At 50.8% G+C, this 26,218-nt stretch overlaps 1 protein-coding gene across 1 annotated transcript in view; it reads right to left on the bottom strand.

Annotated features, from left to right (window-relative positions):
- The window catches only part of ZFPM1 (zinc finger protein, FOG family member 1), a 111,976-nt gene extending 86,563 nt beyond the window's left edge, over positions 1–25,413 (bottom strand). The window contains 1 exon segment of the mRNA XM_048516262.1: positions 25,091–25,413. Within this exon segment, the coding sequence (XP_048372219.1) occupies positions 25,091–25,130 (40 nt within the window). The 5' untranslated portion in view covers positions 25,131–25,413.
- Between the last annotated feature and the right edge of the window lie 805 nt (positions 25,414–26,218).

The following is a 26,218-nucleotide window of genomic DNA, read 5'->3' as shown; positions in this document are numbered from 1 at the left end:
AGGCCTCAGCTGGGAGACAGAGGAGTGAGAGAGTGACTGAACTCCACGTTTGGAAAAAAAGGGGGGGGGAGAAAGAGGAGGAGGAGGAGGAGGGCTGGGTCTACTGGAGTGGGGTGGGACGAGCCAGAATCCCAGATGAATCACTCCAGACCCAAAAGGACAGGGAGAAGAGATGGCAAATTGGATCCCTCCTCTTCTCTTAACGGGGAGCGACCCACAGTCCTCTTCCGCAGGGTCTGCTCTGTTGGCTAACACTTCACAGGTTCTGAAGGAAGAGCAAAAGTGGACACCACGAGCAGTTTCACAGAGCAGCCACGTCGGCCTGCACTAGAAGAGCTAGATCCGAATCCAGTAGCAACCAAGAGACCCATAAGGTTTTCGGCAGAGGTGGGATCCAACCAGTTCTCACTTACTAATTTTTTCTGAGTGCCGAGAAGGGGTTACTAAAGCAACCTCTCTGCCCAATAGGGACTGGAGGTGCGTGTGTGCGGCGCCGCCACTGTTTGAATCCCACCACCATTGGAACCTGTTATTAAAATTTTTGGATCCCACCACTGGTTTTCGGGGTAGAAGCTTTTGGGAGTCAACGCTCCGGTGTCTGATGAAGGGAGTTTGCCTCTTGAAAGTTCACACCTCCCAAATCTTGTTGGTGTCTAAGCTGCCACTGGGCTCGAATCTGAGCCGTACTACAAGGACATGCTCTGCTGGCCCATAAACGGACTCACCACAGGAGCCGATGCTTGGATCACACAGAACTCTTTGCTGTTTTCCCCAAACCACAAGGCCAAGCATTTCACATGGAAGGCAGACAAGGCAAACCGCCTCTGAATCTCTCTTGGTTTGAAAACCCTACGGGTTGCCGTAAGTCATCTGCGACTTGAAGGCACTTGACACACTTGACAGAGCCAGGAGTCACCACTGAGAAGGCTCTGCTCCTAGCAGAAGTCAACTCAACTTCGTGCATCTAAATCAGTGGTGGTGAACCTTTGGCACTCCAGATGTTATGGACTACAATTCCCATCAACCCCTGCCAGCATGGCCAATTGCCACTCCAATTGGCCATGCTGGCAGGGGCTGATGGGAATTGTAGTCCATAACATCTGGAGTGCCAAAGGTTCGCCACCACGGATCTAAATGAAAGAATCTGGGACAGGCAAAGGAGCTTCAGAGCACTTGACGCACCTGTAATTCTGGGTCTGACTTCCAGATAAGGACGTCCAAGGATCCCAGTGTTCAATCAACCAGCAGCTTCAAGATGGTTGTCCCCGTTTCTTGGAAGGTCTCCCACCCAAGGGTGCTTGCTTTTCAGAAGAGCATGTTTTTAGCCTCCTTTCCGCACAAAGACCCTGAAGGTGGCTCACAAGTGGACACATTTAATCACACTATAATATAAAAATTAATACAGGACAACGAGGATGATTGAGGGACTGGAGCACCTTCCTTATGAGGAGAGGCTGCAGCGTTTGGGACTCTTTAGTTTGGAGAGGAGACGTCTGAGGGGGGATATGATTGAAGTCTATAAAATTATGCATGGGATAGAAAATGTTGACAGAGAGAAAATTTTCTCTCTTTCTCACAATACTAGAACCTGGGGGCATTCATTGAAAATGCTGGGGGGAAGAATTAGGACTAATAGAAGGAAACACCACTTCACGCAACATGTGATTGGTGTTTGGAATATGGTGCCACAGGAGGTGGTGATGGCCACTAACCTGGATAGCTTTAAAAGGGGCTTGGACAGATTTATGGAGGAGAAGTTGATTTATGGCTACCAATCTTGATCCTCCTTGATCTGAGGTTGCAAATGCCTTAGCAGACCAGGTGCTCGGGAGCAGCAGCAGCAGCAGCAGGCCATTGCTTTCACATCCTGCATGTGAGCTCCCAAAGGCACCTGGTGGGTCACTGTGAGTAGCAGAGAGCTGCACTAGATGGACTCTGGTCTGATCCAGCTGGCTTGTTCTTATGTTCTTATGACAGCAAAAAGAGCATCTAAAAAGCACAGGGGAACAATCAATACCCCAATCGTGGATCTGGACGCCTTTCAGTAAAGAAGTTATTCAGGAAAGAAAGTTACCAAGTTCAGGAAAGAAGTTACGAAGTTACCTCCAGTAGCAGGGAGTTCCACCATCTCAAGAGAGTGCCTGAAAAGGCCCTTAAGCTCAGAGAGGGCTGGCTCCCGCAAGTAGTCACTTGCTTGTTAGAGGCCACAAAGGCTTTCTAAACTGGATCTGTTTAGCTCACTAAAGAGTGGCAGATAATAGAACTGAGGCAGAAAACATTAGCCTCAATGGAGCTTCCAGCTGATTTCTTGAAACATTTATATCTCACTTCCCATCCTTGCGCGAGGACCCCTCAAGCCACCAACAAAAACCAAAACCTCAAAATTAAAAACGAAAAGGCTTCAATAACAAACAAAACCAGCAACTGCCAAAAGAAAATGCTACGAGCACGAAACAATCACAAGGACCGTCTTGTCTCTGCAACGTCGAATAGGAAGCCTTTTGCCACAAGAGACCCCCAAACTAAGGTGACCAGATTGTCACCTTTTTAAACTGGGACCATGGTGGGCATGCGCATGCATGTGGGCATGCGCTGCCGCACTGCCTTCTGGGGCGCTCCCCTGTTTCTCGCCCTGTGACAGGGCAGGAAACCGGGGAGCGCCCCAAAAGGCAGTGCGCTCCTGCGGCCGCGTTCGTGGGAGGCTGCCGCACTGCCTTCTGGGGTGCTCCCATTTCCCGCCCCAGAAGGCAGTGCGGCAGCCTTCCAAAAATCGGAACAGTAAAAAAACCCTGCAGGACGCGGGACAAATTGGTTTAAGGCGGGACTGTCCTGCCAAAAGCGGGACGTCTGGTCACCTTGCCCAAAACTCAACTGAAACGAATAGCAAAGAAACAACCTAAAAAAACCAAACCAATTCAGAACTTCAAAAGCAGCAAAGGTGAAAATGTTAAAGTATTTACTCGGGAACAACAAAAGCACTACTGAATTGTGTTAAAACCTTCTAGCCAGCTTCCTGGATGTCAAAGGCAACGTTGGCCTTGTTTCCTGGGGAGAAGATACACAGAGCCTGGAGTCACAACTGAGAAGGCCATGCTCTAGTGGAAATCAATGTGGTGCATCTAAATGACAGAATCTGTCAGAATCTCACAGGAGTTGGTGATGGCCACTAACCTGGATAGCTTTAAAAGGGGCTTGGACAGATTCATGGAGAAGTCGATTTATGGCTACCAATCTTGATCCTCTTTGATCTGAGATTGCAAATGCCTCAGCAAACCAGGTGCTCGGGAGCAACAGCCGCAGAAGGCCATTGCTTTCACATCCTGCATGTGAGCTCCCAATGGCACCTGGTGGGCCACTGCGAGTAGCAGAGAGCTGGACTAGATGGACTCTGGTCTGATCCAGCTGGCTTGTTCTTATGTTCTTATGTTCTTAATCTGGGACAGGCCAAGCAGCTTCAGAGGGCTACTAGGACCCCACGCCTGCCCAATGTCCTCAGATGACTCCTGCCGTGTCTTTAGCCCCCTGCCAGGTTCCCAAATGCCAGCTTAAAATGGCCACCCGTGACCTTTCTCTAAACAGGAAAGAACTGACTGCCGCCACTGCCGGGGTGCTATTTTGCCTACAACAGGCAATTCCCGGAGAGGGAGTGGCAAGGTTGCTGATGCCAATCAATGGATTAAGTTAACGATCACAAGGAAAGCTAATATTAGAGGTACACGTGGCACGTTCCCTACCCTATCTGTTGGAAGGAACGTATTTACCTTGTCTGCTGCAAAGAATATTGCAGTCGGGAATATTGATGCCTATTTAAGCACACACACACACACGCCTCTACACTTGGCTTGCCAGGAAGCATCTCCACCTGGCACCTTGACGGAGCGGCAGCATTAGGAGTGGGCAGCAGGAAGGAACAACGCAAAGGACAGCAGAGCACCCACCACCAAGACTGAATCGAGAAGGCTAAGCGGGCTCAGGACCCTCCGTGGCCCCGATGACACCAGCCCCTTGGGTTAGGAAGGGAGTCAGAGGCAGAAGCGTATCTAGGGAAAATGTAGCCTGGTGCAAAATCTGAGTTTTCCGCGTCCCCCCCACCCCACCCTGCATGGGAGGCCACCCACCCCCACCACGACCAAACAAATTTTTTTTGCACCAGGTCTTGAAGTCAGTGTATGGACCCAAGGGGAAGGAGTATGGTTGTGGGGGGAGATTCTTCCACGAACCCCTCACATGACTAAATGGCTGCAGCCCAGGGATATTTGGAATATGCTGCCACAGGAGGTGGTGAAGGCCACTAACCTGGATAGCTTTAAAAAGGGCTTGGACAGATTGATGGAGGAGAAGTCGATTTATGGCTACCAATCTTGATCCTCTTTGATCTGAGATTGCAAATGCCTTAGCAGACCAGGTGCTCGGGAGCAGCAGCAGCAGCAGAAGGCCACTGCTTTCACATCCTGCCTGTGAGCTCCCAAAGGCACCTGGTGGGCCACTGCGAGTAGCAGAGTGCTGGACTAGATGGACTCTGGTCTGATCCAGCAGGCTAGTTCTTATGTTCTTATGACCCCATATGTCCCCTTGGGCAGTACGTCCCTGGTCAGAGGCCTCCAGGTTGGTCAAGCCAAACATCAGCACGGAAGAACCAACTGCTTGGCCTTTAGGGTCCAGCAGACCTCCGCCGCTATTCCCAAGGCAGAGATCCCCATTCCTTATCAGCCAGGAACCCCGGGAGCCGTAAGAACGTGGCAAGTGTTATAAAGCTTGGGGGGGGGGGGGCGCTGAGCCCGCCCCTCTTTTGTTGCCCGCACACTGGCTATATATCTGACCATCTGCCTACCCCCTCCCGCCCAGGGTTTGTCCACTGGGGTTTGATCCCAGACGCCTTTTATTATCATTCATTTTTTGTAGGTTATTGCTGCTATAGTTTTTATAGTTTTAAGGTTTTGTATTGTTTTAATTGGGGCTAGTCGATTTGTTTTATTGTCTTGTTATTTGCTGTTGTACACCGCCCTGAGCCCTTCGGGGGGGGTAGGGTGGTTTATCAAATTGAATAAATAAATAAATATAAATAAATAAGGGGGGGGGATCTGAAACCATGGCAACTATTAGTTTTTCCCAAGAGAGGAAGAGTCAGAAAACAGGAACTGGGTTTCAGAGGGAGGGGGAGCCCATTCGACCTACCTGTGGACGGAGGAGATGAATGGGCACCCTAAAAAACCTCATCAGGAAGATAGAGGAGGAGGAGGAGCAGAAGGTTCTCAGCCTCCAGGTGGTGGCTGAACTCTCCAGGGAGAGCAACTGATCTTCAGGTCTAATAGATCTATAGATCAGTTCACCTGGAGAAAACGGCTGCGTTGGATGGCTGACTTAATGGCATTATACCAGTGCCTGGAGCCCCCCCCCCCCCTTCTCAAACCTGCTCAGACTCCACCAAAATCTGCAGGTGTTTCCCTACCCAGGTCTGGCCCCCCTCATGCCAAAGGATCTCATAGGTCCCCACAAGGGACAGGATTCTGAACTCTGGACTGGGGAAAGGTTTTCACCAAAGCAGGCAGAAGCTGTAAAAGGGGGAATCTTCCTTTGTTCTGGGTTCTAATACTTTGCCCAGACACTGTGACCTGTGGCAGCCATCCCCCTCTGCCAAGGGGGCAGTAGGGCAGCTGGGATGTCCCAGCCCGACCTAAGGTAACTGTCTTGTAATGTGCCTATGACACATCCATGCCCTTTCAGGAGAGACAGGGGCCCCTTCCGCACATGCAAAATAATGCGTTTTCAAACCACTTTCACAACTGTTTGCAAGTGGATTTTGCCATTCCGCACAGCTTCAAAGAGCACTGAAAGCAGTTTGAAAGTGCATTATTCTGCAAGTGCGGAATGAGCCTTGGAGTGCTAGGGATGTTTAGTTTGGGGAAGAGAAGGTGAAGAGGTGACATGACAGCCATGTTTAGATATTTGAAGGGATGACATGTTGGTGAGGGAGCAGGCTTGTTTTCTGCTGCTCCAGAGACCAGGACCAGGAGTCATGGGTCCAAGGTGAAGAAAAGGAGCCCTTCAGGGATGGCCGGTCTAAGAAATTGAATAAATAATAATAATTAAAAAAGAGATTCCACCTAAATATCAGGAAGAACTTCCTGACAGGAAGGGCTGTTCGACAGTGGAATGCACTACCTCAGAGAGTGGTGGAGTCTCCTTTGGAGGTTTTCAAAGAGAGGCTCGATGGCCATTTGTCAGGAGTGCTTTGATTGTGTGTTCCTGCATGGCAGGGAGTTGGACTTGACGGCCCTTGGGGTCTCTTCCAGCTGTACGATTCTAACTCCTACCCCGAGGCTGCTGATACAGACACACACAGAGGGGCAGATGAAATAGTTGGAAGTTCTGTCCTCTGCTCAGAGGCAGCCTTACCAGGACACTCCAATAGTCTAACCACGACATCCTGCTAGCTGTAATATTTCTCTCCCTTTAGATGTACTCCCTGTGCCCCGCACAGAGCTCCATTCTTCATCTCAGCCCCCTGGAGCTTCCTCTTTCTTTCAGAAGGGAATGGCCTACGGCTCAGTGATGGAGCCTGCTGTGCTCTACAGGAAAGTGGTTTCAGGTTCTCTGAAACATTCAATTCAAAAAGAATGGGGCCTTTTTCATAGTCCCCCCCCCTCTGGAATTCCTCCAGTTAATTATTGATAATAAATTTCTGTGCTCTTAGTTTTAAGCCACTGCTACTTATGTTTATGTACAAACACACACATTCTCATATATATGGTTATTTAGAGAACTGTGCCTTTGGGCTTTGTCTAAAGGTTGTTTTGTTGTCTAAAGTTTGTTTTATTGTCCTGTGCAAGCCCTCATGTGCATTTTGTGGAGAGCTGTACCAATAGTTTACACAAACACTCTTAAGAGCTGGAATGTCACACTACAGGAGATGTTGGTATTTCTGTGTTATTTTTCCATGTTATTAGATTCCCACTGACCAAGCTGCACGCGAAACACATAGGGGTTGCCAAATTATTAAAGAACTCGCTTCCTGCTGCACCATTTGTTTCTTGGCCTTTGTTTCACACTACAGACTACAACAGAAGCATGACATATCAGTTGATATGCTACACTTCCTTTCACCCACCCACCTGAAAGCTGTGATCCCCATAGCTATTATTTGCCTATGACCGTGGTGGCGAACCTTTGGCACTCCAGATGTTATGGACTACAATTCCCATCAGCCCCTGCAAGCATGGCCAATTGGCCATGCTGGCAGGAGCTGATGGGAATTGTAGTCCATAACATCTGGAGTGCCAAAGGTTCGCCACCACTGGCCTATGATCTTCTCAAGGGCTGGTTCCAAAACATTAGATTACAGGGGTCTTCAAACTATGGCCCTCCAGATGTTCAGAGACTACAATTCCCATGAGCCCTACCACTTGGCCATGCTGGCAGGAGCTGATGGGAATTGTAGTCCATAACATCTGGAGTGCCAAAGGTTCGCCACCACTGGCCTATGATCTTCTCAAGGGCTGGTTCCAAAACATTAGATTACAGGGGTCCTCAAACTATGGCCCTCCAGATGTTCATAGACTACAATTCCCATGAGCCCTACCACTTGGCCATGCTGGCAGGGGCTGATGGGATTTGTAGTCCATGAACATCTGGAGGGCCATAGTTTGAAGACCCCTGCATTAGAAGCTGGTCTCCAGCAACTTCCAACAGCTGGCACATTGAGTTGAAAGCACAAATGCTCATCATCATGTGAGTACTTCTCACAACTGAGATGATGCTAGGCTTGACTGCCACAGACAGAACATTTGCATCCTCTCAGAGGCACCGAGTCTGTTCGCACGTTTAGCTGCCCATCAAGCGAAGTTCACACACACATGTGAGAAAGAGGCCGAGTTTTCAGATACTGAGGAGGAAACACCACCACCGACAAGCCGTGCGGAGTTCAGAAATTATGAAAATAAGAGATTAGCAAACAAGAGAGAAGACGTTTCCTTTCTACGCTGGCAAAGAGTGAGATGTCACCAAAGTATGTTGATGGGAGAGGAGCAGAGATAACAGATATTTGGGAGGAGAGAAGCCAGTGGAAGGCCCTTATCTGGAATGACTCACAGCTACTCACTCCTTAACCCTATTCCAGCTCAAGGTCAACAGCTACATTCCTGTCAGTGCTTCATCCTTAAAAAAAACAGAAAACCACACAGTTCTGCAGAACAATGTGGAGTCTTTCTTCAGCCAAAGCAGAAGCTCCCTTTCAGAAACGGCACGCAAGAGCACACGTCCCAAGTTGAGGAAGTTGTTCCATGCAAGCTGAACTCTTCGGCTCCAGTGAACGCGGGGGAAAAAACTTCACACACACTCACCTGGGGAAGGACAACAATCTGGAGACCTTAAGGAGGGGATCCTCAAAGTCAAGAAAAGTGCAGGCCAAACCAGCTAACACGCTCCTTCTCTCTGCAACTACCCTGTTTCCCCTAATATAAGACATCCCCGAAAAATAAGACATAGTAGAGGTTTTGCTGAAGTGTGAAATATAAGGCATCCCCCGAAAGTAAGACTTAGCAAAGTTTTTGTTTGGAAGCATGCCCGACAAACAGAACACAGAAAAATAAGACATCTCCTGAAAATAAGACATGGCGCATCTTTGGGAGCAAAAATTAATATAAGACACTGTCTTATATTCGGGGAAACACGGTAGCAGGATAAGTATTTTTGTGCATGAGCAATCTCAAAAGCCTGTGCCCAGATATTTCCTGCAGCAGAAATCAACTCGGGGGGGACGGGACACCTTCACTTCCTGACGATTTTCAGTCAATACATTTTTTTAAAAACCCACCAGTCTCAAAAGAATTATCCTCAGAGGTGGGATCCAGCAGGTTCTCACAGGTTCCCGAGGGTAGATTACTAATTATTTGTGTGTGCCGAGAGGGGGTGACTAATGGGTGATTTTGCCACGTGATTTTTGCCTTAGTTACGCCCCTCCTCTCAGCAGTAGCGCGCAGAACTTGAAGCAGTCTAGCAGGAGGTGCACCGGCGTGCGTGGCAGCCTGCACCTGCGTGCGATAGATTTCCCTGGACTGAAACGCCCAGCGGCTTTCTTCGATCCTTGCCACAGCCCCGTCCAGGAATGCCCGGCCACGCACCCGTTGTGCCCCGCCTAGCCCCATTGGCGCTATGCCACTGTTTGAATCCCACCACCATGGGAACCTGTCACTAAAATTTTTGGATTCCACCACTGATTATCCTACTACCAATATACGAAAACAAACAACCCCCCACCCCCACCCCAAGAGTAAATTAATGACTCCTGGTAAAATTCCAATCATCCAAGATGCACGTAACCACTAAGAACAAACTTTTCCTTCATGTGAATATTGGACTGCGTAGTTTTGAACTCTGCATGCTATTCACCACTCAATATAATTCAGAAAAATAATTCATGTTGTACCCATTTTGGACCAGTTTTTGGTCACCTTCCCTCCCCCCCAGACGAGCTTCAGCCAACAGCCTGTAGGTGAACCATTCCAGGTGACAACCCCCCCAGGTTCCTCTCCCAGGCTTGGTTCACATCACCTTGTTTGGTATTCAAGGAGGACCTCCCAGGCTGGAAAGAGTTAACATTATCCATAAAGACAGGATTTAAGATTAGACGGAATTAATGTCAGAAGCCATACACACATACACAGGTTGCAAGATCAGATGGAGCTGCTTAACACCTGTACTGATAAGGTTACTAGATGTTACTTAGTCTGAGAAGCCGCCGCCATCCACTGGAACAGGCTGCCGTTCCGTTCAATTCAGTTGCAACCTGAACTTTGCCATGCACTCTGAACTACCTGGGACTTGGCATAATCCTAAAATTAAGTCCCACAGATTAGAGCCGTGATTGGTTCCCATTACAAAATCTGCAGGTTAATCCACAATGCAAATTTCCCCGCCAGCACTCATTTGAGAATCTGGAGGCTGATGTGGCGTCTCCTCTGCAAACTCATGACTGCTGATGACTGCCGGAACCCCGAGCCTGCCCAGATTAGTCACATATGCACATAGACACACACACACACACACACAGGCACACACACAGGCACAAGAATGGGAACGTGCCAATTCCATCGCTGTCATGGACTGATCTTTTTAAAACGCACAAGATGCCTTTCTAGGCAAGGCAGAGAACAAAAACAACAGAATTTTGACAACCGTAAAAATTAAAACGGCAGGACAACTGAACGACTGGACCCAGGGCACAAAGTGCTGAAAACGAAGGCATAGACAGAAACGCTGAAAAGCAGAGGAAAAAATCCATGGCTACACACACACATTACTAACCACCTTTTGTGGCTTGGAGTTCTCCACTAATGGCCCCCGTTTTCCACATTACAGAGGTTATTTGTCCAGAAATGACCGCTTTAGAGAGCAGGTTCCACTGGAGCACCACATCTCCGCTAAGTTCCTTCCTCTCTCCAAATTTCACTCTGCACAAATCTCCAAGAACTATGACAGATTTACAAGAAATTCTGCCAACAAGGCACAACCACCTCCCAAAAATCCTTTTTTCTAGTGGAGTTCTGGAAAGGGGTAGATGGGAAAAGTCCTCCAGTAAGAGCCTTGGCAGCTGGACAGTCATTAAGGGCCTCAATTGTCAGCACTTTAGTTGTGCGGAGGAGCCAATTTAAATCTTAGCGCGTCAGTGAAAGGTACTCAGGGCTCTGAGCGATGGAGACACTGGGCATCCATAAGCAGTACGGGACCTAACAGCAAGTCCAAATTATGGGCCTCCTTTTCCAGCACACAGCCTTTGTTCAGAGTTGCAAAAGCCGGGCAAAAAGACACAACTCTCAGGATTTTAAATCTGTGTTGCAAGCCACTTCTGGCTAGGATCCACCAGAAACATGTGGTGATTTGGTACCCAGTAAATGCTCACATTTGCTTTCTCCTTCACCGGATCACTGGCAATTAAACTTTCTGAAAGGACCATTTTTAAACCCAACAGTCCCAAACCAGCTCAGACCTTGGAGAAAGCTAATTTAAGCATCTAGCCACATATTGTTCGCAAAAGCCGGTTCCCCAAATTCATCTAAGCGATCTTAGATGTTTACACAACTGGAAGAATTCCGTGTAGGTCTCAAGTATTTGCCTCCAGATATTCTGGCTGGCTCATCCGATGCACCAAAGATACTCACCTGTATATCGGGGTTTCTCTCTTATCATCAGACTGCCAAGGGAATAAAACTCTCAACACCCTAAACTTCCCCTCCAGAAAAGCCGCGATAGTCATCAAAAACGTTATCTCTGCACAATCAAAACTTCTCCCTCATCAGTCTTTCTCAAGTCCTCTCATCTCATCTGGACAGCCTGTAATTTGCCTCGTGGCACTTTTTGACTCACTAGGTGGCCAGTGACTCAGAGCAGTTGGGAGGGGGGGTCTCTCACTCGGTGACGTGAGCAAGCTTTGAATATCTGGGGCAACCGGATTTTGCGCTGCAACTTGCAGCCAGCAGAAACTGCAAGCATACGCGTACAGAGAGGAGGACGGGATTCTAAGACTCCACTTCTCAACCATGGATACTTTGGAATTTCAAACAAGTTTCAAGTCCTTATGAGTCTCCAGGTAAATTGAAAGTGTGCTGCCAGTATCCAGGAAAAAAAAACTCACTATGCAGATGAGGAGGCTTTAACATTTTCTTGCTGGTCAAGCAATGAAATCTGACTTCCTGACGCCCAACTAATTTTGACATCTCATAAGCGTGTCACTGTTAGATCAAGAAGATCTGGAGTGAAATCTTCACTGTGCCCATAAAGTTCACAGGGTGCCTACAGACCAGTCATTCTCTTCCTAACCTACCTTGCTGGATTGTGGTGAGGATAAAATGGGGGAAGGGAAAACCACGTATACAGCCTATGTATACAGCCCTGAACCTTCCTTATGAGGAGAGGCTGCAGCGTTTGGGACTCTTTAGTTTGGAGAGGAGACATCTGAGGGGGGATATGATTGAAGACTATAAAATTATGCATGGGGTAGATAATGTTGAGAGAAATTTCTCTCTCTTTCTCACAATACTAGAACCAGGGGGCATACATTGAAAATGCTGGGGGGAAGAATTAGAACTAATAAAAGGAAACACTTCTTCACGCAGTGTGTGATTGGTGTTTGGAATATGCTGCCACAGGAGGTGGTGATGGCCATTAACCTGGATAGCTTTAAAAGGGGCTTGGACAGATTTATGGAGGAGAAGTCGATCTCTGGCTACCAATCTTGATCCTCTTTGATCTGAGATTGCAAATGCCTTAACAGACCAGGTGCTCGGGAGCAACAGCCGCAGAAGGCCATTGCTTTCACCTCCTGCATGTGAGCTCCCAAAGGCACCTGGTGGGCCACTGCGAGTAGCAGAGAGCTGGACTAGATGGACTCTGGACTGATCCAGCTAGCTTGTTCTTATGTTCTTATGTTCTTAACTCCTTAGATAAAAAGTATTATTATTATTATTTAGGTTATTTCTTGTCCTCCTTTCTCACTGAGAATCACGGTGAACTACCCTGTGTTAAGTCATTGACAGCCTGTGACATCCAATGAACAATACAATGAGTTTGGGCTACAGAAACCTAAAAACAAAAAGAAATCTCAAACGGAGCTGAAACCAAGCATGAGCTTTAAACGTGGCACATTAAGTGCTGAAGAAAACTGTCTAACCTGAAGGATGCTAACAGTGATGGGTAGAAATACAGACGGGGCAGCCACAGTCTCTGTCCCTTGACCAAGGCATCTTTCTGACCATTTCAGTACAGTACAGTCCTATTCACCTGTGCAAAAAGCCTCTGAAATACAATAAAAACGCGATGGATAGATGTTCAGGCAATTTAGCTATCTATCCATCTGTCCTGTTTTTCTCCTATTCGAGAGGGTTTTCTGCACACAACTTATTAGAAGCCAGTCGAACAAGCGTAAGACCGAGTCATTTGATCAATGTATTCTGCTCGGGGCAAAACGGCCACATTTGGCTTGTGGCTTGCATAAAATTAGCTTCACTGGACCAAACAAAGGAACAGGCCAAAGGGCGTAGAAAGAGGTCTCCTTCGGCATGATGACAAGCAACTCAGGAGGAAACCAGGAGGATGCACGCACTCTATGCTTCTGAAAGAAAACCCGCACACAAGTTGCAAGATGAAACTGCAGGTATCTTTCCTCTCCTTCCCAGCAGCCCCGGAAACAGCTGTGGATCAGCAGGGCCGTAGCCCAGCAAGGGACCTCCGAGAGAACTCCCGAATCATCTCCACAGTGCTCCTTATGTGCCAAGAAGCTGTCGACAGGCATGTGTTTGGTATTCAGCGGAACGGGTTCTTCTACCCGCACGGCGTTGCCCAAGCGGCAGACGGAGCCCAAAGCCCTCACATCGTGCCAGGCAAGGGACGCTCACCCAGGAAGAGAGAGACCGCAAAGCTGCCAGGAGATCAAGAGTTCAAGGGCTGTGCCCCGAGGCTGCCCAAAGCAACCGGGAAGAGGTGTGAAGCCCCACCAAGCCCTGGGTCTGACCAAGGGAGCTGTCCTTCGAAAAGGCATCTATCTGCCAGGATTAAAAAGAGCCAATCCTTTGCTTGTCTCTGGAAGGTACATACAGAGCTTTTGGTGAGATACTTTGCATATACCTAATCAAGGGGATGTTGCTCCACACCCCCAGCATTTCAGAACTCATTTCTTTACCTTTCAGAAGCACCAATAAAAGGAGCACTGAGCACTTTCCAGCTCTCCAAAGCGCACACTGGGATCCTTTCCTTCCCTACCTCAGTTCAACTGCTGGGATTTTAATGTTCACATTCTGAATTTTTCCACCATTATTATTATCATTATCATTATCATTATTATTATTTATTGGGTTTATAGACCGCCCTCCCCCGGGGGGCTCAGGGCGGTGAACAACATGTAAATAGAGCACAATATCAGTTAAAATACAATAAATATAGATCAATACGTTTCTGATAAAAATAAACCATCAGGATCTTATTTCTTTTGCAGAGACTACTTAGATTTCTGGACATTGATTTCATTGTATTGTTTTAATGATGGAAGCCTCCCTGAGCCTGCAAAGGGAATGGCGGCCTACAAATGTAATTATTATTATTAATACTAATAATGATAATAATGATGGTAATAATAATCATAGTGCATGTTGTATTTTAACTTTCATGGTTTCTAGATCCTGCAGTGGTTTCCAGATAAGCGTAATCAATGCTCATTTGGCTCTGACCTACATAGCCTCGCGAAAGGGTGTCCAACTCTGGCACCCCAGATGTTCATGCACAACGATTCCCAATTGGCCATGCTGGCAGGGACTGATGGGAACCAGAGCCAATGAACATCTGGGGCGCCAGAGTTGGACACCCCTGAACTAGTGAAAGAGCCTCTGCTTAAAGTAGAAATGAAGGCAGATTCATTTTCAACCAGAAATGAAGGCAGATTCATTTTCAAGCAGCCAGGTTGAATAACTGCCTGAAAACTAGGGGTGGGGGGTGGGGGTAACAGAGAAGGCCTTTTTCCCACCCAGGTCATCAAGTCAGTGGCTCAGAAGGCTACCAGGATCTGGGGGCAGCAGCATGCCAGACAGCCAGTGACTTTTGTGGACTGCGAATCAACAGGGGTGACTAAACAGAATGAGCAAGGGGTTCCACGCAGTCACGGGAAGGAATGCAAATCAGCGCCAGCAAATGATGCTCAAAGTGCCAGGCGGGCAGCAGAGGGGGAGGAGAATGTTTAGGGCTTGGGCAAGCTAAAAATAGTTGCCAGGGTGGCTCTTGTCAACCTGGGAGGAAAAAAGCGCTCACCCTTTTCACGAGCTGCTGTATTTAACAGGACAATGTTCACCGTCCAGGACTTAAATCTTGGGTTGCAGAGATCACAGACCAAAACACTGCTTTGCACCAAAGCTATTCACTAAAGGGATCCATCCATCCCTTTTAGCCCCTCTGAGCTGGGTGACAGTTTTATCCCCATTATTTTAGGCAGCTCCCTTGTTTTACGCCGCGGCTTGGCTTTATCGAATTGTTTTTATTTGTTGCTATTGCTCCATCCCTCTAGGGGTGAGCCGCTGAGAGCAGGCTCTGGAGAGCTGGCGTACAATCAAATAATTCCAATCAATCAAATTGTTCCGTCAGGCCTTACATCACTAGGAAGACTATAAGGCTATAAGTCTGTGCCTCCCCAAGGCTGGGCCCAGATGGTGCTCAAATGCCCACATCACAGCTCAATTCAGAATCATGAGTAAGAAATAAGATGCGTTCCTCAGTATGAGCACGGGAAGCGCATGAAATTCAAGGGCAGGGCTTGCAGGGTGGCTGGCGCCTCAGCGCTTCCTTTCAGACTGGAGAAACTGAGGCAAATTGGTGTACCTCACATTCTGTGCCACATTTCGGGGATGGACGGCGTCATCAGGTCACAATTGACTTATGACAACCCCACAGGATTTTCAGGGCAACAGACAAACAGGCAGTTTGCCATTGGGAGACCCAGGATGGTGTAGTGTTAAGAGCAAGTGCACTCTAATCTGGAGAACTGGGTTTGATTCCCTGCTCTGCCACTTGAGCTGTGGAGGCTTATCTGGTGAACTAGATTAGCTTGTGCACTCCAACACATGCCAGCTGGGTGACCGTGGACTAGGCACAGTTCTTTGGAGTTCTCGCAGCCCCACCCCCACTCACAAGGTGTCTGTTGTGGGGTGGGGGGAAGGGAAAGGAGATTGGCAGCCCCTGTGAGTCTCCTTACAGGAGAGAAAGGGGAGATATAAATCCAACTCTCTTCTTCATTGAGTGACGACCCCATGTTCACGACCCCAGATTTCTTTGGTGGTCTCCCATTCACAGATTATTTATTTATTTATTTATTTATTTTATTTTTTAAACTTTTATACCGCCCCATCCCCTAGGGGCTCTGGGCGGTGTACAGCATAAAAACATGGTAAAACAACTCACTAAAATATTTAAAACAGTGGTAACAAACACTAATAGTAATAATAATAGGAGGCGTCCGCCCAGTCCCATATTTCACTAAAATCCTCTTCTTTCATTAAAATTCTCCCAGAAGAAAAGGAGGGGAGGGGAGGGAGGCGAGATTAACTGGGGGCAACCCTACTTAGCTTCCAAAAACTGATGAGATCGGACTTACCTGGGCCATCCAGATCAGGGCAAAATCAGCATTGGAAACCACTAGCAGATCTACAACCATGAAACGTAAAATAAAATATACTCAGGGTCCCTACTCTTTAGAGGTGGAAAGTGATCAATATTCCTTTTATTGGTGCTTCTGAAGGATAAAGTGAGCTCTGAGATGCTGGGGTACAGAATAGCAGCCCCTGTTTAGATATGAGACCAGAGTAAAGGGAAGGAATAAATGCAAATAAATAAACAACATATTTCCAAAGTGTCTCACAAGAGGCTTTGGAAATAGCTTTCCAAGACCAATAAAAAAAAATCAACGGTTTGAACCTGTGAACAGCCAGTCCAATAACACCACAAGGAAAGAGAATCTGGCAGAGAAAGAAACTCCTGCCTAGGACCACTGAGAATTTATCTGTGCCAAACAAAAACAGAGAAGGTAGCAAAAGAATCAAATATCCAGAAAGGAATGGAGGTACCAGGCCAGACATTACCACAATCCACCCCATTTTCACCCTGTCCCTCCTCAAAAGAGTACAGGCCAGGGAAAGTGATTTTACCTCACAACAACACAGGCTGAGAGGGGATCACCCACCCAGGACTATCTAGCGAGCTTCACGGGATTTGAACTCAAGCCTGCACATTCCCAATCTGGAATTCTCCCCAGTGCCCCACACCGCTTCCTTGGGTCAGGACGCGACCAACTCCTGTGTGACCCTTAAAGATCTGTCCTGAAGCTGTACTCCGGCAGATTCAAGACAGGCATCTACTGTGTGTCCACTGGGTTTCCCTAGTCCAGTGGTGGCGAACCTTTGGCACTCCAGATGTTACGGACTACAATTCCCATCAGCCTCTGCCAGCATGGCTGATGGGAATTGTAGTCCATAACATCTGGAGTGCCAAAGGTTCGCCACCACGGCCCTAGTCCAACACCTCACCATGCCAGTATTAATTAATTAATTAATTTCAATTAACGTGTTTAAAATATTTATATCCTGTCATTCCACAAAGCCCAAGGATGCTTATAACAAACCCCACACCGTTGCCACAAAACCAAAGAGTTCCGACCTAACTGGGCCACGCGCTCCTGACTGCTCACTTCAGCCAGCTCAAGAAGCAGGGTGCAAAGTTCACGTCTGCCAAAGGGGTCCTAATGTTTGGCCCTGCAGGGCTGGAGGGGATGGGGGGGGGGGGCATGCTGCGTTATGCTGTCCACATGCCCCACTTAAGAGAGGAAATTTTCATTCTGTAAGTACTGCTCATCTCTGAAACGGTCTAAAGACGCTCTGCAAAAAAAGAGATTACTCACCTGAGTCAAGACAACCGAGAACCGGGTCCAAACTGAAAGAGCAGCTAAGGACAGAGGCAAGACCCGCACACCCCCAGACCCACAGCACAGCTACGAGAGCACAGAGGCACGCCTCTCGGGCTCGGCCGCTTTCTGCGTTGATTAAAAGACACATTCACTACACTTAGCAGAATGGCAGATAAGAATCTAAAAGCTTACTTTGAACGAAGCCACATCTGGGTCTGATAAACAGCCCCAGAAGAGAAATCAAGTTATATATATATGGGGTGGGTGATGTTGTGAGGGTTCTCTTTTCTTTCTTTTTTTTACAGGAGTGCAAGGAAGGGCCCCGGCCTCTCCCTGCCACCTCCATCAGATAATTAAAATGCCTGCATTAATCACATTTGCAATGGAACAAATCGTTGGGAGCCCTTTCGCCTCCCCCCCTTCCCAGCGCCTGTTATTGTAGCAGGCGAATCCTGCTGCAGTCTGTTTGGCAGAGATAAGGAAACCTTTATCAGACTTGGCAATCTTTATCAGAGGAGAGATCAAGTCCTCTCCTTATCTGTAGCTCAGATCTGCTTCGGCAGAAAGCAAAGCGGAAGGGGAGGGGGGGGCAGGAGAGGGGGGGGGAGGGGAAAGGGCCCCAGAAAACTTCACTGACAATTTTGGTGTCTTTGCTCAGAAGCGAGGGTGGTGGTTAAAAAGTATACATTTTCAAAAGCACATTCACGCACCCATTCACGCCCTGGCGCACACAACCAACGCAATCGCCACTCGATCTATCTGCCAGCTCTATCATCTCCCCTGATCTAAAGAGCCCGGCCCGGCGTGGCATGCAGAAACACACGCACGCAGCTGCCAAGAAGGTTTTGATCATTTTCTCTGGGTGCCCACACTTTCCCCGTTTGAAGTTAATAAATGTAACCAGCTATCTAGGCGAGGGATCAGTTCCCGGCCTCTTTCCCCCCCCCCCCCTTCTCCTGCTTTTATCAGCTGTCCACATCTATCAAACAGCCGAACAAAAGAGACATGGGAGGCGAAGGAGACAGAGAGAACACAAACAGCGCCAGATGTATCCTGATGTTACAGGAGGATTGTCATTTTTTAAAAAGCCACATGATTTAATGTTGGGGGGGGTGTAGAAGAACGAATGTGGGAAAGAAGGGTTTTGGAATAACCTTCATATTTAAGGCTGCAATTACCTGATTGACTTCCAGCACCTTTAAACACACACACAGGGATACAACAAGCCAACGGCAAGGGCAAAATCCTCCCCTCCGAGGACAGAGAGAGGGGTGAAAAACTAAAACCACCAAAGGACTGCATGGCTGAGTGTTCAGATCTCTTATCTCAGCCACCATCAGTTCCCAGTTACAATCCAGCTTTTAATGTCTTAACTGCACATAGCATCTCAGTTCCAGCCAGAAAGAAACAGGAATGAAAGTGACACTCAACTCTCTTTGAAAGCTCCTAATAGCGCAAGCAATTACCAGCCATACTTCCATGGGGTGCGCACCTCTGCCCGCTGCACACCACGGAAGGACCGGAAGACGACAGCCGGGAGGGTCGGCTGGTGGAGACAGCCTGGCTCTCCAAAGAGCGCTCCCCAACAGCGGCTTGCTGGTTATCCCCGCGACCCCTGACCGTCTCCTGCTGAACCCCCACATTAGAGGCCTGGGTCACGTGAAGCGGCCCAAAACTGAACCAGACCATCGGTTCACCAAGGTCAGCATTGGGGTGCTGCGTGGTTTCCGGGCTGTATGGCCGTGTTCTAGCAGCATTCTCTCCTGATGTTTCGCCTGCATCTGTGGCTGGCATCTTCAGAGGATCAGAAGATTCAGATCCTCTGAAGATGCCAGCCACAGATGCAGGCGAAACGTCAGGAGAGAATTCTGCTAGAACACGGCCATACAGCCCGGAAACCACACAGCACCCAAGTGATTCCGGCCGTGAAAGCCTTCGACAATACAAATAAATAATGTTCAGTAGTTCCAGTTACTTGGTTCTACTAGCCCCCCCCCCCCCCCACCCCCCCCCCCCCCCACCCCCCCCCCCCCCCACCCCCCCCCCCCCCCACCCCCCCCCCCCCCCACCCCCCCCCCCCCCCACCCCCCCCCCCCCCCACCCCCCCCCCCCCCCACCCCCCCCCCCCCCCACCCCCCCCCCCCCCCACCCCCCCCCCCCCCCACCCCCCCCCCCCCCCACCCCCCCCCCCCCCCACCCCCCCCCCCCCCCACCCCCCCCCCCCCCCACCCCCCCCCCCCCCCACCCCCCCCCCCCCCCACCCCCCCCCCCCCCCACCCCCCCCCCCCCCCACCCCCCCCCCCCCCCACCCCCCCCCCCCCCCACCCCCCCCCCCCCCCACCCCCCCCCCCCCCCACCCCCCCCCCCCCCCACCCCCCCCCCCCCCCACCAATTCTACGCAAATACCTCTAATATCCTAGGTCCTTGGGAAGGACTCGATATTCAGAGATGAATTCCAGACACTTGTGCTGTGCTGTAATGTGTATAATAATAATAATAATAATAATAATAATAATAATAATAATAATAATAATAATAATAATAATAATAATAATAATAATCTGGAGAACCAGGTTTGATTCCCTGTTCCTCCGTCTGAGTGGTGAAGTCCTATCTGGTGAACCAGATTTGTTTCCCCGCTCCTACATTCCAGTTGGGTGAGCTTAGACTGGTCTCAGCTCATTCAGAACTCTCTCAGCCCCACCTGCCTCACAAGGTGTCTGTTGTGGGGAGAGGAAGGGAAAGGAGCTTGTCAGCCTCTTTGAGTCTCCTTACAGGAGAGAAAAGTGTGGTATAAATCCAAACTCTTCTTCTTCATCACCTGCTGCCTGGCCCTTTAAACTGGAGGTGCCGGGGACTGAACCGGCGACCTTGCACATGCCAACCAGATGCTCTCCCACTGGACCGCAGCCCCTCCCCACACGCACCTTGACCAATCAGGCTTATAGCTTGGGAGCATTCCTAAATCCAACATGCCTTTTGACAGGTGTTTGCCACGGCATTCACCTGACAATCCAAGGCTTCCTTTTGGAAGACGAAAGACATGAACCAACAGTTCTCTTAAAGGTCCTGCGAGTCTCTTGACTACTACAACAAGCTGCGTTCAAGGCTGCCCTTGAAGAATGCACGGAAACCCTCCCTGGGTGCGGCCACATCATTCAAGGCTGGGCTGTTGGCTTTTTGAAACCAATGAGCTGACTTATGCTTCGTGTGACTGTTATTAATTATAATTGTATTGCTTTAATTTTTAATTGTTCACTGCTTCAAGCAGTTTTCTGGTCAGGCAACTAAGATATAAACTAAATAGTAGAAGTAATAGCAGCCAGGCCAGAATGTAGCCGCTCGCAAGCTGACGGCCAAGCACACCCAACCGCAATTCTTTCTAATCGTCCCTGGTTGGTTTCAAAGACGAGTTCCAGGCATTGGCTTGGACCTTAAAAGTCCTAAATGACCAGGACATTGTGGGGAACGCTTTCCCCTGGCCAGACACGCCAAACGCACCCGCTTAGAAGTAAAGACCACTTTGCAAGATACTGATCCGGGGACTAAATGCATCCTTAGCTGAAGACGGCCTTATTGAGAAGAGGAAGTGATCACGGAATCCTCTGTCCTTTGGAGGTCCTTCCCAATGCAAACCTGCCCAGGGCTGTTCTAGGAAGACTTTTAGGGCAACAGTCAAAACTGGTCTCAGTGACTAACGCAACAGATTTGCTCTTTTTAATTTTAACGCCATCATTCATTGCCTTCAAATGTTTACGATATCCCAGGATGCTCTGAGTGCTTGTAAGCTGTTTAAGGACCTTTATTGCAAAAAAAAAAAGGCACCCACCCTCTAATAAAGAAACCTGTTGCAGGCCTGCAGGTGGGAACTATGCTCAGCGCCTTAAAAGCATGTCTCCCTGCCAGGATTTGCCCCTCTGACTCAACAAGGTCTCTCCCAAAGTTGAAGCGAGAATGACTTTCACTGTGAATTCATGTACCACCACTGGATAAAGCATGCTTCCCCTTTGCTGGTACTTGCAGAGGAGAAAATTAAAAAGGGGGGGTTGTCACCAGATGACACCGGAGACATCACGCCTCTCCCCTTATTTGCTACACCAGAGCCACTTCGAGAAATTCCTGCTCACACCAGAAATGCCACTGGGAACAGGGGCCATTCATGTACCGCCGACAGGAACCTCCCAGGTTAAAAATAAAATTATTGCTATTATTAACTGTCATGGTGCTTGAGGTGGCACAGAGTCAACAGAACCCGTCCCAAGTGGAGTAAACACTTTGTGCATATAAGGCGGCAGGTAGTATTTTGCAGCAGAGGGGCTTGGGAGACCACTTAGCTCACAGGGGGCAGCCCTGCCTGGAGCGGACTTGGGTGTGTATGATCCAGCAACAGCTAGTTCCTGATCCTCATGAGTTAACAACGTTGGTGGAATTATCCCCCCCTCCCCCAGTACGTTTACACAGACTGGACCAGCACTCAGCATCATAAGAACACCTCCTGTCGACTAGCTGGTTAAATATAATCTTTTCACTTTATCAAGCTTCCTCTCCCCTTATCTGCCTTTGCATCACGCAAAGTGTGTGGGGAGGGGGAGAGAGAGAGAGTCAGAAGAGTGCAGCCAAGAAGCAAGGAGGCAAACTAAAATAAGTACATCTTGGCTGTGTGTGTGTGGGGGGGGTGTAATTGGCCAGTCATCTATTTTGTTAAAAACAGGTCCAGCCTTGGGCTAGAAGAACCGCGAGTGGCGCATTCTTTCCACCATCAACCTTCTGAAAAAACCAAACCAGAAAGAGCATTTTTTTAACAAAAAAAACAACAACACCCACCTATTTCTCTTGCCTGCATACTTTCAGAGGGCTATTTTCATGCCCACACACACACACGCACGCACACACACACAGAGGACAGACTCCTCGTCTTCCATCTTCCAGCGCTCATCAGTTTTGGCCATCTCTATCTGGCCCCAGATCAGCTCCCCCCCCCACCCCCGCGCCACTTTATCGCTTCCTCACATCTCTGCAGAGAGCCGGAGCCAGTTAATGCATTCCGATAGCTGCCCATCTCTGGAAATATCCCAATCCATCTTCAGATCACCTTTGGCTCCTTATTAAGCAGCGGACGCCGCACAGGGGTGACAGCCAAGGAGCTGGGAATTAATGCACAACAGCCGCTCACAAAGACCTAACAACTCCGGCAAGACAAAGCAGGGTGGAAAGTTGAAAGTGTGGGGGGGGGGGGGGGGAGGAGAGAGACCGCACCACCCAAACAAACCGCATCTCGTGAATGGGAAGCGCATCGCTGCACTGGAGCTGGCCATGCGGCACCAGGGAAAAGAAAAGTCCCAGGACAAGGGGGGGGGGGGAGACCTACATTCCACTTTGCCAAGGAGAAAACTGCAGAGTGCTTTGGTCTTCCTATAGTAGAAACAGTAGCACACCTTTAAGGGAAAGTTTCACACCTGCTTCCAGGTAGCCAGCTAAATCCCCTGCAAATTTACGCCCAGTCACAGGGCCCGAGGGCTGCATGAATGTCACCTGCACCTTCCACAAAGTTTACAAGTTCACCAGAGACCACTCATACAACTGGACGCCTCGCAGAGCTGCAAGAATTACTGGTGCTCAGTCCCACCTGGATACCTCTCACTTCTCCTGCGGGCTTCTGGGAGGGAAAAGGCCCCCCACGTTGGCATAAAGACACATGCTAGGGAAGGCAGCCGGGCACAGCTGGTTGAGGAAGGTGAGTGAACCACAGCACCCATTAATGGTTCAGGGCTACCCATATGGGTTCCTGCCTGTCACAGACAGAAGTCACACTGGGCAAGTCAAGAGCCAGCATGGGATTGTGGTGGAGTATCTGACCAGGAGAGACGCAGGGTCCAAATCACCACTTTCTTCAAGTGATCTGATCACACTCTCAGTGTGGTCTACCCTGCAGGGTTAATGTGAAAGTAGCACAGATGAAAGGAGAGAGATGTTTTACTCTAAGCCTCGAGCGAAGGAAAGGATGGAAACATAACAGTATAGTCAGTTTGTACGGCTGCTGCTGTGTTGGATGCGAGGGGTGGGCCTCTGACCACAACAGAGTCCACAGAGGCCCATCTTGAAAGCAGAGATGCAGTTAGCAAAAAGTTTGGTATTGAGAAAAGTCAGCGTCTCTGGAGAAAAGAACTTTCATCCAGGTTTTTTTTCAAAAGTTTGCTTTTGGCCTTATCAGCTGAAGGAATCACCTCAGGCAGGAAAACAGGTAGATGCGGCTTAGGATGGCAATTATTTCCAAGAAAAGATAAAGCCATATTAGCTCAGGAGGGGAGGGGGGGCCGCCGCGCGCTATCCGGGCATCTCTCTGCGCACCCTTATCGGAGCCGAGATCTTTTCAGGAAGGAAAGGAAGGGAGGGAGGAAAAGAAGACAAAGGCAGCCCCAAACAGCCAGCCAGCCGGCGGAAAAGTTCCTGCTGTTGCCATAGAATCCCCCCTGCCCGCCCACCCCCACCCCAAAAACACGCTCCCAAATCCCGCAATCCCCGGTCTTGCCAGCACTGAAACTGGACCCTCCATGCCCAATCGATTGGGGATCCTTGGGAAGGGAGGTTTACATCAGGGGCACCAGGATCAGGTTGGGGGGGGGGAGACAATCCAGCTCCAATCAGGAGATGTTTATCAGCCCTCCTGGATCTTATCTGGAGGGAAAGCAGGAGGCAGGAGAGAAGAGGGGCTGGAGCGGAATGACCTAAAAACCAAACACAGCCTAGCAGAGCGAGCCAGGATCTCTGTTTTCTCCCCAACACAGACTGGGGGGGGGGGGGGTCAAGAGAGGGCTCAGGCTGGCCTGCCAGCACCGCCGGGCACAGCAGAAGGGATCGCTCGGGTTTGGCATACAGCGATCTGGGCATCTCTGCCAGGGCGCACCGGCCCCTTCCTCTGCAGGGCTGGGAAAGGCGTTCAGCGGCGCCAGTGTCCGGATCCCACAGGTGTCCTCGGCGCGCATCTGGCAGCTAAAGGTTCCCGCCCGGCACCCCTCCCACCCCGCGGGCTTCCGAGGAAAGGGGGCCGGTCCGGGACTAGGCGGGAGAGGGGAAGTCCCCCGCGACAGGCGCTCTGCACAGGCTCCGAGGAGGGCAGCGCGCCCGGGCCGGCCCCCGCCCGCGTCCCCGGCGACGCGGCTCCTTCCTGCCTGCGCTCCTGCCGGAGCCGGGAGTGAGTCAAGCAGCCCAGATAAGATCGCAATTTCAGCCCGTCCCGACAGGGCGATCTTATCGGGCGGGACTCGCAGGAGGGAGGAAGCGCCCCGCGCCGCGCTCGGCTCCCATCCCGGGCGGCCCAGCAGGCCCAGCCGCGCCGCCAACTTCGCCCGCAGCCCCCTCCCCCCGGGCCAGCAGGGGCAACCCCCCCCTCCCACAGGGCAGGGCAGAAGAGCGGCCGAGGGGGAGGGGGGCTGCGGGGCAGGGGCGACTCTTGCCTCCGGGGCTGGGCAGAGGGACCCCGCCGACCCCCCCGCCCGGTGGCCGGGGGGAGGGACGGGGCTGGTGGTGCCGGAGCGGCTGGAACCCCCGTCTGGGGGTGGGGAGGCTCGGAAGGCGGCAGGGAAGCCGGGCGGGGGTGGCGGTGGGGGGCACCAACTTTGGGCTGGGGGGGGGGAAACTAAACTTCGGGGCGGCGCTCACGTTTAATCTGCCGGGGGTTGCTCTGCTTCCTCCTGGACATCGCGGGGCGGCGGCGGCGGCGGCTGGGTCGGGCTGCAGCGGGAGGCGGCCGGCGCTCATGCCCCCCCCGGGCGCCGGCGAGCGGGGCTGGCCAGCGGCAGCCTGGCGCGGCTTCTCCGGGCAGCGGGCGTCCTCCTGGCTGCGGTGGGCTCGGCGCGGGGGTCTCGGGCGCCGGAGTCCCGCCTGGCCCGCCCCCCTCCCTCCCTCCCTCCCGTCCTGCCTTCTCCTCGCGGCCGGCAGCGGCGGAGCCCCGCAGCTGTTCCCCCCTTTTTTTCTCAATGGAACCTGAACTGTATCAAAACCGCTGAACGTTCCAAAGGGGCGAGTCCGGCAGCCCAGGACCGCCCAGCTGCGCCCGCTGATTGGCCCGCCGCTCGGCACTCCGCCACGCCCACCGGATGAGGTGGATACTCGGCGGGGCGGGGCCGGCGTCTGAAGAGGGCGGGGCCGGGCGCGGAAGAGCCGCAGCCGAGGCACCGCCCCTGACTGCCGGGAAGCCTCTGAGCGTGCGAGGAGTGCGGCGGCCGCGGGTTGAAGCCGAGCCGGGCCCGGCCGGAAGGGGAACTGGAGGGTCCAGAGTCCCCGCCCTGCCAACAAAACTTCCGTTTAGCTCTCGTGCCACCTGTAGGGGTTAAGGGGGGGGGGGGGATCTTTGAAATATGAGATTCTGCTGCTCGGGGGAGGGGGGGGGGTTGACATTTCATGTCTTTTTTTTAACGGCCTGCTTTCCGTTTGGTGGAACCCGCTTTGCAAACTGCCGCGCTCATCTGCCAGGAAAGCGCGGGCGAAAGGTCCAGCCCCCCCCCCTCCCAATAGCTGCCCCAGTGAGGACCCGAGTCCGACTCGCTGCCCGTGGGAGCCTCGCGCTGTTTCCCCTGCAGAAGCCCAAGGGAGGCTGGGAGCTGGCTGAAAAATCCAGGGGGGGGGGGGTGAGATCCGTTTCACACTCGCCCCCTCCCCTCCCGCCAAAGTTGGGGTTTGGCAAAATTGCTAAGATCACCCAAGCAGGGCCGCCTTCAGCCCGCTCCCCCCCCACACACACAATTGGGGACTTCACTTCCACTCAAAGGAATAAAAATGTAACAAATG

This window comes from Sphaerodactylus townsendi, linkage group LG14 (genome assembly GCF_021028975.2).
Source record: "Sphaerodactylus townsendi isolate TG3544 linkage group LG14, MPM_Stown_v2.3, whole genome shotgun sequence".
Classification (NCBI taxonomy): Eukaryota; Metazoa; Chordata; class Lepidosauria; order Squamata; family Sphaerodactylidae; genus Sphaerodactylus; species Sphaerodactylus townsendi.
The sequence above is the reverse complement of the archived record's forward strand: the minus strand, read 5'-3'. Positions and strand labels throughout refer to the sequence as shown.